The 18,173-nt window shown below is 35.3% G+C and overlaps 1 protein-coding gene across 2 annotated transcripts in view; it reads left to right on the forward strand.

Annotated features, from left to right (window-relative positions):
• The first annotated feature begins 16,092 nt into the window (after positions 1 to 16,092).
• Positions 16,093 to 18,173, forward strand: part of LOC131676632 (ras-GEF domain-containing family member 1B-like) — a 94,331-nt gene continuing 92,250 nt past the window's right edge. Inside the window, exons 1-2 of one of the 2 annotated variants that reach the window (XM_058955847.1) lie at positions 16,093 to 16,381; positions 16,510 to 17,675. In XM_058955847.1, coding sequence (XP_058811830.1) covers positions 16,527 to 17,675 — 1,149 coding nt within the window. In that variant the 5' untranslated portion in view covers positions 16,093 to 16,381; positions 16,510 to 16,526. Of the gene's footprint in view, positions 17,676 to 18,173 lie in introns of both variants that reach the window. The other variant, XM_058955838.1, reaches the window with a different exon arrangement.

Raw genomic sequence — 18,173 nt, forward strand, 5'->3', positions numbered from 1 at the left:
CTGAATTTTCCTAAAGGGGTTATATATTGTACTGAGCCAAAAAAATCGAATTTTTTTTTGAATCGTTTTGAAGTTGATACTTTACTCAAATTTCCAACGCGACTGAGAACTAAGAAATCAACGCTTTTTCTTGAAAAGGGCGATACTAGCAGTGATACCATTCAAAGAAAATCAACAGTGAATATTTCCAGACTTGGTTTTATTTCCTATTTAAGAACTATTGTGTTTTTTTACATCCTAGATTGCATGATTCAGTGATCGAAACCCAAAACTTCATAAAGTATTTCAAATTATTAAATTAAAATTTGTTTTTGCTATTGAAATTGACAAAATGATAGTATCGCCCCTTTGGCGATTGTTTACTTTTTCGGTCCCGCCTATCAGCATTGAAGTATCGCCCTTACGTTTTTTTACAATAACTACCATTTTACACCACCGATTTAGTCCGGGTTTTTTCAATAGAGATCATTGTTACTATTTACAGCTTGTATCAGCTTGATAATCCTAAAAAAATACGAAAATAACAGTTTAGCCTTTAAACTGCTAGCAAAAAAAGTATCGCCCTGCTTGTTTGCATGGAGCGTGGAGGGCGAAACTTTAAATAAACAAACAAAAATACAGTTTCGCCCGTTGTATTTTTTGCTATAGTTTAAGAAAGCAATATCGTAGAATCCAAATTTTTAGGTTAATTTGTTGCGTTTAAAGCCCTCATTCGCATGTATGAAAAAAGCCTTATGTTTACATTTGTAAGTATCGCCCTTTTCACAAAAAAAGCGTTGAAATGAAATCGCAGCTCCTGATATCACGCTATCTCTGAAGTGCATGCGCGCATAGTTTCAAATTTTACTTCGACATCGACTTTTTCTAAAGGTGACTTCCCAGTAGTATCCTTGATTTGAATTATTATCGCTAATCATAATGCCAAAGAACAAATAAAAACCTAACGAAAACGAACCGTTTGGGAAAATCATCATCATTACTGTTATTTTCATTTTCACGAAACTTTTCGATAACCTTCCGTCACTTGCGTTAATGCACTGGGTGCACAGTGCTCTGAAAATCTAGCGAAATCGTCTTAGGGCACCAGCGGGTCTAATTCAGAGCTATCTGCGCGGCGAGTTAAATCTGTAAAGAATACTCAAAATTAATTTCTATTCCATAATTTTCAGTTCAGCAATTCGAGAGATCGTGCTCACCGCAAGCCATGAAAAATAGACTACGTTGTGAAGCGATGGTCACTATTTATTAATAAATCACGGTTAAATAAAAAACTAATCTATTAAAAAATTTCAAATAGTTTATAATTTTCACAAACTTATTAGGAAAAATTGTTTAATAAGCTTTCGTAATATTGTGTAGGAAAAAAGCTGAAAATTTCAGTATGTTCTCTATCTGCAACATATAAACCCTTAAGTATACCAATTAATTGGTATACGAATTGGAATAGGTTCGCCAAATTTTGGAACAAATCTATAAAATAACCCCTTGAAAACTACCTAAAAATTGTAGTTCGATGCAATAAAAAATCCCCAAAAATGAAATGTACCTATTAATGTGAAACACAGTGCATAATACATACAATAAAGACCCATTTTTATCAGTCTCATGGTGTGTTTTAGGCTGACAAAATGGGGACATTGACTAAATCGGGCAATTTTTTTCTTTATAATAAACTGAAGCTGTTAAAATATTCTTCCCGTCCCTTGATGTAGTCTGATAACTATTTCTGATTATGATGAACTTTTCATTTTTGCATATTTCCACCTTCATGATAAGGAAAACATGCTCAAGAAAGGATTTACTCGAATTCAGTCTTGTTCGTCTGCTAGAACCCGTCAAACATATGTTCATATTTAGCTGATAAAATCGGGGTTTCAATGTTTTATAATAGATATTCAGCATTCGAAGAAGTTTCTTGTGAACGAGTGCAGAACGACTTTGTTTCTACTTACTTGAAGTCAGCGGCGTAGCCAGAAATTCGGTTTGGTGGGGGTTTGGTGAAAATCGATCATACTGTCCAAACGGCATAATTCCGAAACTTGAAGTTTTAAAATTATGCAGAATTAATTTTTCAGAAAATAGTAACAGAGTTCGTGTCTTTAGCGAATTTGTTGAGACTTTATTGTAGTCATGAATATTAGTGATTGCATAACCTTTCTATATGAGAAAGGCAAAAATGTACCAAAGTCCAAAAAAGTCAATTTTTGTCAAACATCTCAATGTTTCATGCATTTTAAAGTCATTTGGCATCAAAAATACAAAATTTGATTTTGAAAATTTTTCATTTAAGTTTATATGGGAATTTGTTGTGTGATTGCACTCTTCAACTCGTAACTCCTGAACTGGAAGTCCAATCAATAAAAAATTCAATAGCAGCCCATGTGAAGGTTGTACCTTTCATTTGAGACTAACTTTGTGTGTACGTGGTACAATTTTTTTTCCACATACACACATACACACACAGACATTTTCCGATCTCGACGAACTCAGTCGATTGGCATATGACACTAGGCCCTCCGGGTCGGGATTAGATTGACGAATTTTAGAGTGAACGAGAAAGGCAAAAACATTTTTAGCAAATGTTGAAAGTTGTGCATTTTTTTGGTAAGCAGTTCTATGTTTCATAGACATTAAATCAATTTTAACTTCGCTTCCTATTAAATAAAGACCCTTATTACAGTACATCTCTACAAAAGCGAGCTCAATTTGAAAAGAAATCTGAGGATTATGAATGATTACAGAACTCTGGAATTTTCTATTGGAATGTTTTCAGGCAGGAATTTGATATTGATGCTATTAGACAACTGTGAAATCAAGACCAATAGATCGGTTACATATCAGGACCCCATTCCGACAATTTATTAAAAGTCCTCATGATGTTTACAACAACAGGTTATCAATGTACGAATCAGATAATTAGTATTGTAATATTGAATTAAATCAGTCTGCATCAATAAATTTTCAACTTCAATCCAATATTTTTTTTGATTGTGGCGGGGGGGGGGGGGGGGGGGGGTTGTATGGTGTTAAACCCCAAACCCTTCTCTTTGCTACGCCGTTGCTTGGAGTTATTTACTTCGCCGATATGTTTCAGATCGATCCGATGGTTATAAGTTAGAAAAAAAGCAGTCAGAAGGTTCGTACAAATGAACATTTTTGCACTGATAAGTTATCAAGTTCCTTCTAGACAACTTGGAAGTGTTCGGTGATTATTTCTAGCGGTTGTAGAGAGAAAAATGAAATACAAAATTCATTTTATCGAAATAATGTTTGGCTTATTTCAATGGATTATTACTATATTGAACAATAAATAGGCGACAAAGAGTAACCCACAAACAACAAGCCATAACTTTTAAAGTATTCATAATAGATATTTAAAGTCTTCAGTAATGTTATTCGCAAAAGTACGAGCTACAAATTTGCTGAAGACATCATTTCGATATAATCACTTTCACAAAAATTTGTGAAAATATCTCACTCATAGGGGGATTAATCAGCGAAATCACAATACCAAAAGAAAGGGCATATTGCCTCCATTATATTCTCCGAAGATACTATTGACCTAAAATAAGCCGTTTTGGCGTTAATAATAGATTACATGTTTTTGGTCATATTTCTGGCAATGGGAAATGATAAAAATCTTTCGTCCGCATTTAATGTTAAATATCTCTTTCGATAATAGTCCGATTTCAACAATCTATAGCTTGTTCGAAAGGTATTCATTAAAGCTATCTAGAAACATATAAATTGTTATTCTATTTTGTCAATTTCGGCAGAAAATTTAAAAAAAACTTCAAAAAGCGCCATTTTTGCGCATTCAAACATTCATATCTTGGAAACTAAACATCAGAATCAAAAACAAATTAATAGCGTTCATACTGTTTTTTAGTTCTTTCATTTAAAATTAGTTTGGATAAGATCGGTTCAGCCATTGCACAGTGGTTCCATTCCTTGAGAGAGGCGGTCATAAATATATTTAATGGAAATTTTGATGCAAAACTGCATTTCTATAGCAAATTTGGGTCGCTTTTTTCCTTTAAAATGATAGTTTTCGTGAATAAAAAATATGTTTTCTTACAATAAAATTTATCCCGTAATAAAAAAAACTCCGCGTACCAGCTATTTTAAAATGGAGAAAGAGTTTATAATTTCAAGTTTATTGGTAAATCTTAATCGTGTTGGGCTTTTTTAACGTACTTGAGAAGGTAGTTGTAATACGAAGTGGAGTGAGACATTTGCCTCGTACATCGAATATTCCGTAGTGACATGTGTTTCAAAGAGAAGCGTCAAATAAATCAATATAACTCAAGTTATAATGATTCGATCGATAAGAAATGTTGGGAAAATAATAATTAAGCTATATAGTTTCGAGATCAGTAGTAATTATTATCGTAATATAGTTTGACAATCTGATATAAAGTTTTTCGTCTTGCATTATCTCGTTAAACACGTACACCATCTTAGATTTTCTAGGCATTCTGGGCGCAGAGATGCGCAGCTGCACCCTAGTTTAAGTGTAAGTGGAATGTCTGACGACCATTTTGAAAAGAAGTTCGGGAAGGATATCGAGGGACAAAGTTAGTTAAAGTCATATTGAAAATTCTTAGGGTAATTTTCCTATTACATATACAAACAAACCCATATTTCTGCTCTTCTGGCACTCCAAAAACTGAAAATTACCATTCAATACAAAGCTAATAGTAGTGTTATCTGAAAAAAAATTGGATATTAAAAATTACAGATCGACAAAAACATCTTTCTGGCGAGCAATCGATTACCGATATTATTTACATTATCGGTAAATAACGAACCACCCTATGCATTTTTCTATATACTAAGAAAACCAGTTCTGTATTGACAAAATTAATTATGAAACTATAAAATATACATCCAAAACGATGTAATCGCAAAATAAAAACACGCCTTCGCCGAAATATTTTTTTGTATTATTGGCCTATGGGGGGACCACTGTGCATTGCTGAGAAACACGAATGAGAATTTGTCCGTTACACACACACACACACACACACACACAGACATTGTCCCAAATCGTCGAGCTGAGTCGATTGGTATATAAGACTCGGCCCTCCGGGCCTCGGAAAAAATCTTGAAAGTTTGAGCGAATTCTATACATTTCTTTTATAAGAAATGTAAAAAGGCTAAGTTATTTGGTTTTAGCAAAAAAGTTAAAATTCCTGACAAATTTACATTCTGGACCACTGTGCAATGGTAAAACTCGAAAAATGTGTGCACACTCGAAACGAATTATCACGCCACGAGAAGGGGATCACTATATAGTAGCCTTACGAACATTAAGTAGGCTGAAGTTTTTATGCGTGGGATACTGCATAACTTTAAAAATCCGCACAAAATCGTATAACTTGAAAAATCTGCATGAAAAAAAACACTGCCTAACTAGCGAAATTCACAAAAAATTATCGCAGCTGCGAAATTTGTTTTATAACAATCGAGCAAATACTGTGGGAACTATTACGGTATGTTAGCAGTGACATCACTCCTATGAATTTATGGTATGAAGTTTTGGTTGTAATACCGTCTATCAATGTGTTTGGGAACGACAGCGACGAAACTAGATGGCACTGCAATATGAAGCTTGTATAACTTCCGACGGGGGTAGTTGCAATGGCAATTTCCGATAGATGGCCTCGAGTGTGAAGTTTGCGGCGTGAGATGGTGTTGCGCGAAACAGTATGCTGTCAGGTTGCAATGATTTTAGTCGATGTAGCGTGGGGCGGTGATGCCGCAATGCGATATCGCTGATACCACCCCGATGAGTGATCATTGTTTTTCCTGAGTGTTGTGAGTCCTACATGAACGACACAAGGTTAGGTTGCTCTAATCGTCGCTATATTTCTTCTACACCGAGCAAAATTTACATTGAATTTCCATAAAAACGTCTTATGACTTTCAGACATAAGGATTTTAAATGGGTTTTATAAATCTGTCTTATGATTTGGAGGGGAAATTTTCCAATTCCATCTCTTATTATTTTCATAAGACAGTCTTATGAAATTTATGAAAATGTCCGAATGAACGCCATAGGTGCCCATTTATGAAAATTTCTGACATTCATAAGTAGAAAACATAGTAGAAATAACGATTTCCATAGAACAGTCTTATGAAATTCATTACAATGTTCGAATGAATGCCATAAGTCTTTTATTTATGAATATTTTTGTGCATTTATATAAAAAAGAACATGGCTGACATTTCTCGAGCATTTTTAGTAGACAAAAAATCAACAGTAAAAATCAACCTTGAGAGGGTATTAGGTTTTACACCAGCCGACATAACCACACAAAATGAGCCGGATAAACTTCGTTTAACAATTCTCGGTGGTTTGTTTACATGGGAGTTGCGTGAGTTTGAATGTAACAGATGCGCACCCGTTGCACTCCAACTCACGCAACTGATAAAGTAAACAAATCACCGAGAATTGTCAAACATGAACGTCATTCCTCATGAGTTCATTCGTGTGGTCATCTTGTAGAACTCAATTCGGGACAAATTAACCGCCAAGTATAGATCCCTTCAGAAGATTGAAGAGAAAACTCTCATTAAATATTAAAATTTGAACATAATGAGCAACGCTTTGTCAATATTTCTTGGGAAACTGGGCTTAGACAACTGGGAAACTGGACTTGACAACTGAATGATAATGATTGTTACTTCTCAAATGATTTTGATAATTATAAAATACGCGTCAGACACTAATTATATGCACAACTTATTTCATTTCAAATAATCGGATATCTTCTGTAAAAATCATAACCATGTAAACAGATTTAATGCTCACAGTAATTTATTCAATAACATAAAAACAATTTAAAATTTTGTTGTAGTTTGACTGAAAATCTCACTTCTTTTGTTTCAAACAGCAGTAATCAAAAAGTGCTGAAACTATTAACTCCTGGTTGGCCGTCCAGGCCAGTACTGAATTCATAAGAAACAATTATGATCTTTTCACGAAAGTGACGTTTATGAAAAACAAATTACAATTTTATAGAATCAATAACAGATCTCATATGGGTTTCATGAGAAAAACTTATGAAATTCTTAAAGGCATATATTGGAGCAAAGTCATAAGACTGTTTTTTGAAATACATTATTTGTACGTCTATGGAGTGCATGAATAAAGATAAATGAATTCATAAGCCTGCCTATGGCATTCTAAAGCGTTCAATGACATCGTCAGAAGGTTGGTTCATATGGCGAGACTTACGAAATTCTCAGATGCTTTTTGCTCAGTGTAATTGAAGCTTCTGATACCGTGAAATTCGCATACCAAATCTAGCATTCAGCTGTGTTGATGGTATTTACACTGAGCAAAAAGCATCTGAGAATTTCATAAGTCTCGGCATATGAATCAGCCATCTGACGATGCCATTGAACGCTTTCGAATGTCATAGACAGGCTTATGAATTCATTTATCTTTATTCATGCACTCCATAGACGCACAAATAATGTATTTCATAAAACAGTTTTATGATTTCGCTACAATATATGCGTTTAAGAATTTTATAAGTTTTTCTCATGAAACCCATATGAGATCTGTTATTGATTCTATAAAATTATATTTTGTTTTTCATAAACGTCTCTTTTGTGAAAAGTTCATAATTGTTTCTTATGAATTCAGTGCTGGCTTGGACGAACAACCAGGAGCTAATAGTTTCAGTCCAGCACTTTTCGGTTACCGCCGTTTAAAACAAAAGAAGTGAGATTTTTAGTCAAATTGCAGCAAAATTTTAAATAATTGTTTTTTATGTTATTCAATAAATTATTGTGAGCATTAAATCAGTTTACGTGGCTATGATTTTTACAGAAGATATCCGATTATTTGAAATGAAATAAGTTGTGCATTAGTGTCTGGCGCGTATTTTATAATTATCAAAATCATTTGAGAAGTAACATTCATTATCCTTCAAGTCCATCTCATTATCCAAGTTGTCAAGTCCAGTTTCCCAGTTGTCTAAGCCCAGTTTGACAGGAAATATTGACGAAGCGTTGCAAATTTACAAATTTTAATATTTAATGAGAGTTTTCTCTTCAATCTTCTGAAGGAATCTACACTTGGCGGTTCATTTGTCCCGAATTGAGTTCTACAAGATGAGCACACTAATGAACTCATGCTGAATGACGTTCATATTTGAAAATTCTCGGTGGTTTGTTTACTTTGTCAGTTGCGTGAGTTCGAGTGCAACTGGTATCCATCTGTTACATTCAAACTCACGTAACTCCCATGTAAACAAACCACCGAGAATTGTCAAACGAAGTTCACCCGGCTCATTTTGTGGGGTTATGTCGGTTGGTGTAAAACCTAATATCCTCTCAAGGTTGTTTTAACTGTTGATTTTTGTCTACTAAAACGATCGAGAAATATCAGCCATGTCCTATTTTTTATGTAAATGCACAATAATATCCATAAATAAAAAACTTATGGCATTCATTCGAACATTGTGATGAATTTCATAAGACTGTTCTATGAAAATCATTATTTCTACTATATTTTCTGCTTATAAATGTCAGCAATTTTCATAAATGGGCCTCTATGCCGTTCAATCGGACATTTTCATAAATTTCATAAAACTGTCTTATGAAAATAATAAGAGATGGATTCGGAAAATTTCCCCTCCAAATCATAAGACAGACTTATAAAATCCATTTAAAATCCTTATGTCTGAAAGTCATAAGACATTTTTATGGAAATTCAATGTAAATTTTGCTCGGTGTAGGATTAGAGTTAATCTTTTCGTTAGAAAATGAACGCTAAATGATTGTTTTTCAATTTGAAGTTAGCGCAAGCACTATATTTGATAGTTTGGTAATGAGCCTATTTTTGCCCTGTTTCTATTATAACCTTACCCGTTTGATACCATCTGCCATCTTTGTTGGACGCATTGGCTCAAATGGTATGCAATAATTGGGGCATTTTTTTGGAGTTTTCGTTGCGCTGTCAGAATAATTTCACCATTCTAAATCCATTTTGGTTATTATATTGGTTCGTATGAACGGAGCAAATATACTTGTCGCAATTTATACGCATTCTAATGATTGTAGTCCGTGTAAATATTGGAATAGTTCGGCACGATCCTTCATAGGCCCAACATCGATTCTACTCTATACTAATTTTTTTATTTTCGCTTCAAGCGGTAAGGCCACCACGCAACTTTTAAAAAATGGCTTATTTTTAAGTATAGGGGCTCTTTTCAAAGCTTTCTGGGGAGAAGTTAGTTTTGCATGGGGCCTAAAATCAAATGGCACAGAGGAGAAAATCAAATCAAAAGTCAAAAATCTCAAAATGATAAGTGCCGTTTTCTTGATTAGTGTGATAATCGCCGCGTTGTTTGGCAGATTACAGGCTTTTAAATGTTGGTTTACCCACGATATAAGAGGTAAAAATCGACCAATTATAGCTTTTTTGCGTTGCGTTTCATCCTTAAATGTTGCGAGTTTAACTCAAACGTTCTGAATGGTTCGAAAAGATTTTTATTTAAAGCAGCCATTGAGTCTAAAAATAACATTGTGCATTTCTAATTCAAATAAATTGTCGTAATATTTATCGAAAATCATAAGAATCATAATATGAGGAAGGAAATTTTTAATTTTGCTTTTAATTTTTAATTTATTGAAAAAGTTAATTTTTTGGTAGTTTCCGGTTGAATGAAGTATGTCATAGGAAAAAGCAGTTGTTTCTTATATGGCGGCACTGCTACTATGGTTACAACAAAGCATCTTTTTGATTTAATGCAGGAATGTTCTGAAAGGTTTGTTGAGAAGGTAAATTTAAATAAACAGAAGAAACGATTAAGCCCATTTTGTGCTGTTTTTTTGACCAGAAAAGATTACTGATACAAAAGCATTGGCAAATGATTTCATGAAGGAATGACGGGTAGCAGGTGTAAGAAGTAATACTTTCTTGGCACATAAAGACGTTTGCCGAATATAAAGTTCAACAACAATTACCTTTTTAGACTAAATCAACACTCTAGAACATTGCTCGAATTAAAGTTTTGAGCGAATGCAGTAAGCGTCGCAAAGCTCGACATTCTATCGATGAACTAGCTTTCGCTGGTCAAATGAGTTAATGCCTTTGATGGGCTTTTTCGAATGCAGAGGTATCGTGTTTGATCAAGGAAGTTACTTAAATATTATCTGAAGCACTAAAAATACGCAAACAAATTAAGGGGTAATACCTTTTTTATTTTTCAAAAGATCGAATTTTTTTATTACGTTATCTGAAAGTACAATTTTTTGAGAATGCTTTCCAAAATTTTCAGAGATCCGAGAAATAGACCGAAAGTTACAACGCTTCAAAGCACGCTGCATCTACCAAGAGCAGTGGTAACTTGAAATTTTAAACTCGATTATCTTGGGATACCGATTTTCCAAAACGGCTTTTCCACGAACACGATTGCCGAAAAACCACTCAACTGATATTTTTCCAATCGATCGAAATTAATTTTTCTCGTACCTTAACGATTCCTCTTTGCCTTTCTCATATAGAAAGGTTATGCAATCGGTCGGAATTTCAAGTTTTTAGCCAGAGCCAGCAGGACTGAGTTCTATTCCACTCAGTTCGTCAAGATCGGAAACTGTATGTATGTGTGTGCGTGTGTATATGTATATATGTGTGTGTCAAACAATCTCACCGATTTTTCTCAGAGATTGCTGGAACGATTTGCTCAAACTTAGTCTCAAATGAAAGGTACAACCACAGATAACTGGCGTTTAGGCTAGAACAAATTTTCTTCAAAAACCTGTGTAAACTTTCAAATTGATAAAAGTTGAAAATCCGTGTTTCACTATTGCCATCTGCGCAACTGTTTGCTACACGTGTTTGACAGCTGCACTCTAACTGCATTTTATTGATCACTGCGCCATCTACAAACGTTTGCGAAACGTGTTTCAGACGTCTGATTTATTCGGAATTTCAGTAGTGGGTATTTACACACGATTCAAATGGAGCCTAAACGTCTGTTATCTGTTGTACAACCTTCCCATCAGTCGCTATTGATTTTTTTATTGAGCCGATTTCCAGTTCCGGAGTTACAGGTTGAAGAGTACGATCACCAAGCAAATTCCCATATAAACTAGTACCACCATGATGTCCAAATGATGCAATACTTATTAAAATATGTACAACATTACATGGATTTCCTTGTCTAGATCATTAATGACCCATCGCAGTCGATTTGACCACATTGGGCACCTATGACGGTTTTTGATGCCTCCGGGGAACTTTCCAAGTCCCTAAGTTAATGTCATACCTATTTCACAGCGAATTCTTTAACGATAACAATATTATATTTTTATTTATTTCAAGTGTGTCAGCGTGGACATGTTGCTCATCAGGCTAGTGGCAGTTGTTCACTCATATATACTTACCTAGTGTAATATAACCAGCTATTAAATCATAGCTTTGATAAATGAGAAAGGTACAATTGCACCACTAGTTGAATTGAAACAGGCTTTTATATACAGGAATCATATGCGCGTATTTTTAGCATGGGAGGGAAAATACCCTTCGATAGAGACAGTAAGAAAAGGTAGCGAAGTGGAGACAGCAAACTATCGAAATGATGCTTCAAAATAACGGACGGTATTTAATCGGGTCCCGATTTATGAGTTGACTTCAACCCGTGGGATTCTCGGATAATCAATGCATCGTGATGGAGAAGAGACGGCACAATTTATGCTTATCGGTACCCTTTTTTCCCATTCAGAGTAATCGTCGACGGGAGAACTGACTCTTTTCGTTGTTCGTCGATATACCCCAAAAAGACTTTGGATGCGATTTGAGTTTGCGTTGAACATTGCGTTTGTTATGCGAGTTCTAACATTCGCTTTTCTTTGGTACTCCAAGTTAAGCCACACATAATAGTTCCTGTGTGATATATGTAGTGCGATACTTTGTAAATTTCCATAAGGCAGATTGCTTTACTGTTTCAACTCAGCGGATTGTGCCCCATTGCGGTTTACCTTCTTTGTGATACATCTATCGATGATATACGCCATGACATGTGTGAGGTCTGCACTGCTTGCTCGACATCATTGCTATCGAGAATGTGGTCCCATTTAAACACCGATAGATGGTCTTCATTTCGATAGACGTAGAAAACCGGGTTAGAAATCCTGGGGTCCACCGTATGAAATTTCATACGTTAGTTTTTATCGCAATAAAACATTCCAAAATTCCAATAGTAAGAGTGATTTTTTTGGTGAAAGCACTCTTTGTACATTAGACCTCTCCACATTTTGAAAAAAAAAAATTGAAATATACATGAGTCAGCTCAAATTTTTGTTCTAGATGTGAATTTAAGAACTTTCGCCAAAAATGGCTTAATTTGGACTTAATTTAGAGGTGTCTCCAATCAAAAATCGTGTTTTTGCTATGTTTCCATAGGAAGATCACTCACACTCTGATTTATTAGGCTCTACATGCCCACATATCATCAAAGGTTGTTCCTTAGACATATCTTAACATGTTAACAGAAAATTTGTTAACTAGATTTTTATATAGAAAAGAATACCAAAACCAAGAAAAAATACTAAATTTTCCTTGGTTTTGATATACTTTCTATATGAAAATCCAGTTAACAAATTTTCTATTGAGATTATAACTATGTTCACCTGTTAAAACATTTTAAGATATGTCTAAGGAACAACCATTGATGATATGTGGGCATGTAGAGCCCCAATAAATCAGAGTTTAAGTGATCTTCCTATGGAAACATAGCAAAAACACGATTTTTGATTGGAGACACCTCTAAATCATGTCCAAATTAAGCCATTTTTGGGGCGAAAGTTCTTAAATTCACACCTAGAACAAAAATTTGAGCTGACCCATGTATATTTCAAAACTTTTTCAAAATGTGGAGAGGTCTATTGTACATGAAGGGCACAAATCGTAACTTAATAAAGTAAAGGGTTTCGTTTCGACTTCGTCTCATCAGAATCCGACACTAACTTATTGCCGGAATAGATTAGCGCCCGATTGACACTAAATTCCAAAACGGAAATACCATTTATGTTTCCAATCTTACGACTGGCCAAACGTGATGGCCCATTAGACCAGAAGTTCTGTTCAAATAAACGGCGCCAACTTTTTTAGTGTTTGTAATTAATGCCTAATAAACAATGTTTCTCGAAATTTGGATAATTCCTTCAGTTTATTCAAATACCAATTTGACCTTAATTTGATTGAAATAGTTTGGTTCGCGATGTGTATGACAATGCGAAGCAGTATTCGTCAGTTTCAGAGTCCAAGAAAGTAATCAAATCAAGCTAGGAACAAGCTCAGAGTAAGAAATATAGAAAATCTTAATGATTAAACGCCGAAGCGAATGAAACGTACACGAATTTCCATTATTTTAAGATACATCCTAAAATGATGGGAATTCGATTGATTACTAAATGTAGTGTTGATTTTTACTTAATAATTACTTGAATAAAACATTTTTTTTTGGGAAACCGTTTTTTTTCTTAGTGAGCGTATAAATAACCATTATTTACTTAAACTGCCAAAACAAACGAACAAAACTCACCGGGGTTTTCCAAATTTTGAGAAATTTCTATTAAGTTTTAATGTAAGCTTAGAAAATTTGGTGCAGTTTGTTTAAAAAAAAGTTATCTTGATAAAATAGGGTGGACCTATAAATATGGAATACATTATTTACTTAAACTGCCATAACAAACGAATAAAATTCACCAGAGCTGCCAAATTTCAAAAAACATCATGGAATAAGCTTTTAAAAACAAACCCAAAAGTATCTTGAAAAAATGGGTGAACTTTTTTCACTTAAACAGCCATAATAAACTAACGAAACGCACCAGGATTTCCAAATTTCGAGAAACACCGTTGACCGCTAACAAATCTTGAATATTTGGTGGAGTTTGTTTGAATAAAATAAAGTTATCCTGAAAGTATAAAGTGAACGTATTAATGTGGGACACACTGTAGATCGTTAATGTTCACACAACTTTAACGCTTCGAGATCGTCGTGTGGTTTCTGTGGTGCTAGTTCGTGAACGAAAACATTTTTATTTCAATGACCAATACAACTAGTTACGGCCGGCGAACTACGAATAATTAGTAAGTGAAGTGAATTTGCTAAAACGCTCCCTATTGTTGGCGAATGTTGATTTTTTTAAAAAAAAGGGCCGATTTTGGCTAAAATATCAAATTCATGCCCGTTGAAGTGCTCCTGAACTGCCTTAGATTTTTTTCAGTAAATTTTTTATTTTTCTGAAAATCCAGATGTTGAAGTTTGGTGAGTTAGTTTGCACAAATTTTGCATTATAAAAGCGGCACAATAACACTCAGATTGTTTTATTGTGTAGAACAGTGTAATTTTTGATGAATAGCATAAAATGTCACTTTCTTCAGCCGAATTACGCCACTTTAGTCGGCTCAACTATTTGAAATGCTTTCAATACTTTTAAAATTTTGAAGTTACCCAGTTTTGAAGAAAAACTAATGAAAAACATCAAAAATTACACTTTTTACTAAGTTTGGCTCTGCCGCTCTTATAATGCAAAATTTGTTCTAAATAACTCACTAAACTTTTCCATTTGGATCTCCAGAAATATACAAAAAATTCTGAAACAAATCAAAGACGAAGCACTTCAACAGGCATGAATTTAAAAATTTACCCAGAATCAGCCTATCTTTCAAAATATCAAAATTCGCTACCAGTAGGGACGTTTTAGCAAATTCACTCCGAAGAAGAAAGTGGTCCTAATACCCTAACCTTTCATTTCATTCAAGACTTTTTTAACATGATGTCGTTTTGGAACACCCTACTAGGCAGGCTCATATGGACATGATTGAAAGGAAATGTGAAGCATCATTTGTCTTCTTCTGGTAGGAGTTAGACATTCCACCCAAGTCTACCGCATGGTCGTAGATAGAACATAACTCATCATCATATTTTACCGCCGACGCTGGCCTAGAGCTTACATATTTTCTATTACCGTCTTTCATTCTGCTGCGATTTTCTAGAATATTTTTCTTGAGAGATTCCATGAGGTCGAATACACACCAAAAATAATGAAATTTAAACGACATGTAAATCAATACGAATGTAAACATACAAAGCTTGAATCAAAAATTTGATTGAAAATTAAGTAGAATTCGTTGCATTCAATGGGAGCCATTTTACACTTTCGTTCGTGTAATATTACATGTCATTTATTTTACAGCAATATCTGATTAAAAATACATTAAAGTGCATGGGTATCCCGTTTAATGAAACTGTAATCTTCAATCAACCTGTAAAGTTATAATAAAATTCGTTGAAGAAAGCACGACAAGTCGTGTGTATTTGTGGTGGAAATTAATTATACATTTATATTCATGCTCTAAATATGTGCATGAAAATAAATTTAAAATTACAAAATATTTTTTGAGTGCATGATCAATTCATAAAACTTACGGCAGAAGAAACGACAGGTACTAGATGGAAAAATATGCCTAAATAAGGTTCTGCAACATTCGCAAGTGTAACAGGAAAAGATTGGCGATTTTAGGGGAAAGAAAAAGTTAGCATTTGTCTTATACACAACATGATTTTACTAAGTCCTCTCGCCCGATATCATAACGAGAAACTGTTGAATTCTCGATTACCGGAATAATTGTGAAAAAAACATTGAATAAAGCACAACTAAGTGAAGTTTGACGTTCCATTTCGACAACGATGGACAACGTTTCACACTTGCGGATCACCCTGCTTTAACAAACGCCAAAATGATTACTCTTGCTTTATAAGCTCTACCAATTCCTGTCAAACTAAGTTTTTTTGTACTGAAACAGAGATAAAGCGCCTGCGTGTGCATACCACCCTCCACATTCCCTTACACACTGTGCTCGCGGTCCTCCTGGAGTCCTTTGCTACTGGGGGTGCTGCATGCATACAACATTAGTGAATTTCGTTGATATTTTTCGCAGAGGGGAGAATAGATGATTTGAAAAAATAGTATTGTCCCCTTCTGTATAGCCACACCTGTATCAACACGTGAGAGTTGTTGTTTCGAGCAAGTCATGTATATCAAAGATCTGAAGGATATGGGGTTTGTTTTGGCGCACAACCACCCACAATAACCTCTCATTCTTCCATGTCTATGCTAGTCTTCCACCCCTAAATTGTGCTGTCTGCGGTAGTATGTCAAACAGATATACATCGGAAAATTCGCCATCTAGCCCGCGTTACGAAAATCAGACAGAGCGTATATAAATACAGTGCAAGTTTGTAAGCACAAGTCCATGGTTATTAATGCCAGCTTTTGTCTAAAAATATAATGTAACTCGATATTCCGGAAGTTGTAGTTTGAAATCGAAGGAATTGCTAGCCTATCTCTGTTGGTATGGAGCTTTTGTGTAATATATAGTTTTTTCCTGCAGTGGATGTGACTCTGAGTTCTAAGCAAAAAAACAAGCTTTGCCGTGCACTATACCTTTTTGAATTAATTCAGATTGTTTTTCTTGCGAAGGGAATTGATTAGTGAAAATGCCGCAACATGGCGAAAAAAAATCAGATTTGGAAAAAGGAGCGCCTCGTGTCAAACCAGCACTTCCAGCCAAGCCGATCAATATTCCGCCCCCGAACCACCACCATATAATCGTAGCCGGATCCGGCGGCACAGGTGCTATAAATTCCGGCTCGACTAGTAAGGTGAAGCAAATACGTAAAAACTTCACTGCAGCAAAATCGCTAGACGGAGGCTCGTTTGAGTGCAATATTAGTAAACGTCAACCAACATCGTATGTTGTCGCCAATTCAGTCCCTGAGGACCAGATGAGAGTGGGTAATAATGGGAATGCGGAGAATAGTGGTGGGGTGTCACTCACCCCACAAACATCATCGTTTTCACCGAGGAAAAATGAGCTGACAAAAAAGCTCGCCGACAAGAAACCTACCCCTTCTTCTCCAAACCTTGGCTGTGCTAACGATTGTTGTGGAATTATCTTGAATTCAAACAATCAGAAGCAAAGTCTACAACAATCGAAAAATGGTACCAATTGTAGTCCCAGCAGTGGTGGGACGGCAAACAACGCATTCGGAAAAATATACAAGGAAGATAGCAAACCACCGAAATGCAGAAAATGGGACGAAAATCGCATTAAAACTTCCAGTGATAGCGTGGACAGCTCGCTTTCCTCCAGTTCTGGAGGCTTCAGAGATCCAGATTTTATAGCACGACAAACGATGGCCTTTGAGCTGTACAAATCTCGTGAAACAACCACCTCTAGCAGTAGCACTTGCATAACGAAACCGCCACAACACATTCAAAGCATATCGCAATATCAGAAATCAACGAAACAATTGGAGCAAATGTTAGCACAACGACTAGAGAAAAGCCTAGCACTGGGCGCGGGTAGTTCGACGGTGACCAGTGGCGTACCTCCAGTGCATCCAAACAGTGCCACACATTTGAGAGCGCGTAGCATCGATACCGGAATCGGAAGTTCAAATTTCACAACCACGAGCAGCAGTGGAAGCGGGTGTTTCCTCGGGTCAAGCACGATCCCCAAGCAGATACAACTCAAGCTACAGGAGGAAATGAAAATGCAATGTAAAAATATCAAAGAAAAATTTCTTATAGAACGAAGACATCCTCAGGAGCACTACAAACCGGCGTACAGGGAGTCTGGAGTGGTACGTTATACATTCAATAGCAGTAATTCAGTAAATAGTTGATCCATTTTCCAACATTGCATGATTCGTCAAAATGTATAATTGTTGTATTTCCCTGAGTACTGTCCTACTGAACTTGAAACAATAGAATTCTAGGAGAATACAATTTTCACTACAGTCAGTGTTACCAATTAGGGCTCGTAAAAAAACCAAAAATAAGAATCTATATTGTTTTGATGATTTTTGTTGCGATATTGTGATTGGACGTCTTACCCTTAACAGTTATGTGTCCAACAAAAAAAACACCTTTAACAGGCCAACGAGGGTACCCGGGTACCCACAAATTGAAATGCTCATAACTATGGCTTCCTTTAACCGATTTGGACACTTTTAGATGTTTTGGATTCAGGAACTCGTCTACTTTTTGATTCGGTACAATAGAACCGGAATAATGGATCTGGTTTTTGGTAATCCGGATTTTCCGGAGTAATGTTCCAGTACTAGGATATGATTTGTAAA

This window comes from Topomyia yanbarensis, chromosome 1 (assembly GCF_030247195.1).
Source record: "Topomyia yanbarensis strain Yona2022 chromosome 1, ASM3024719v1, whole genome shotgun sequence".
Lineage (NCBI taxonomy): Eukaryota > Metazoa > Arthropoda > Insecta > Diptera > Culicidae > Topomyia > Topomyia yanbarensis.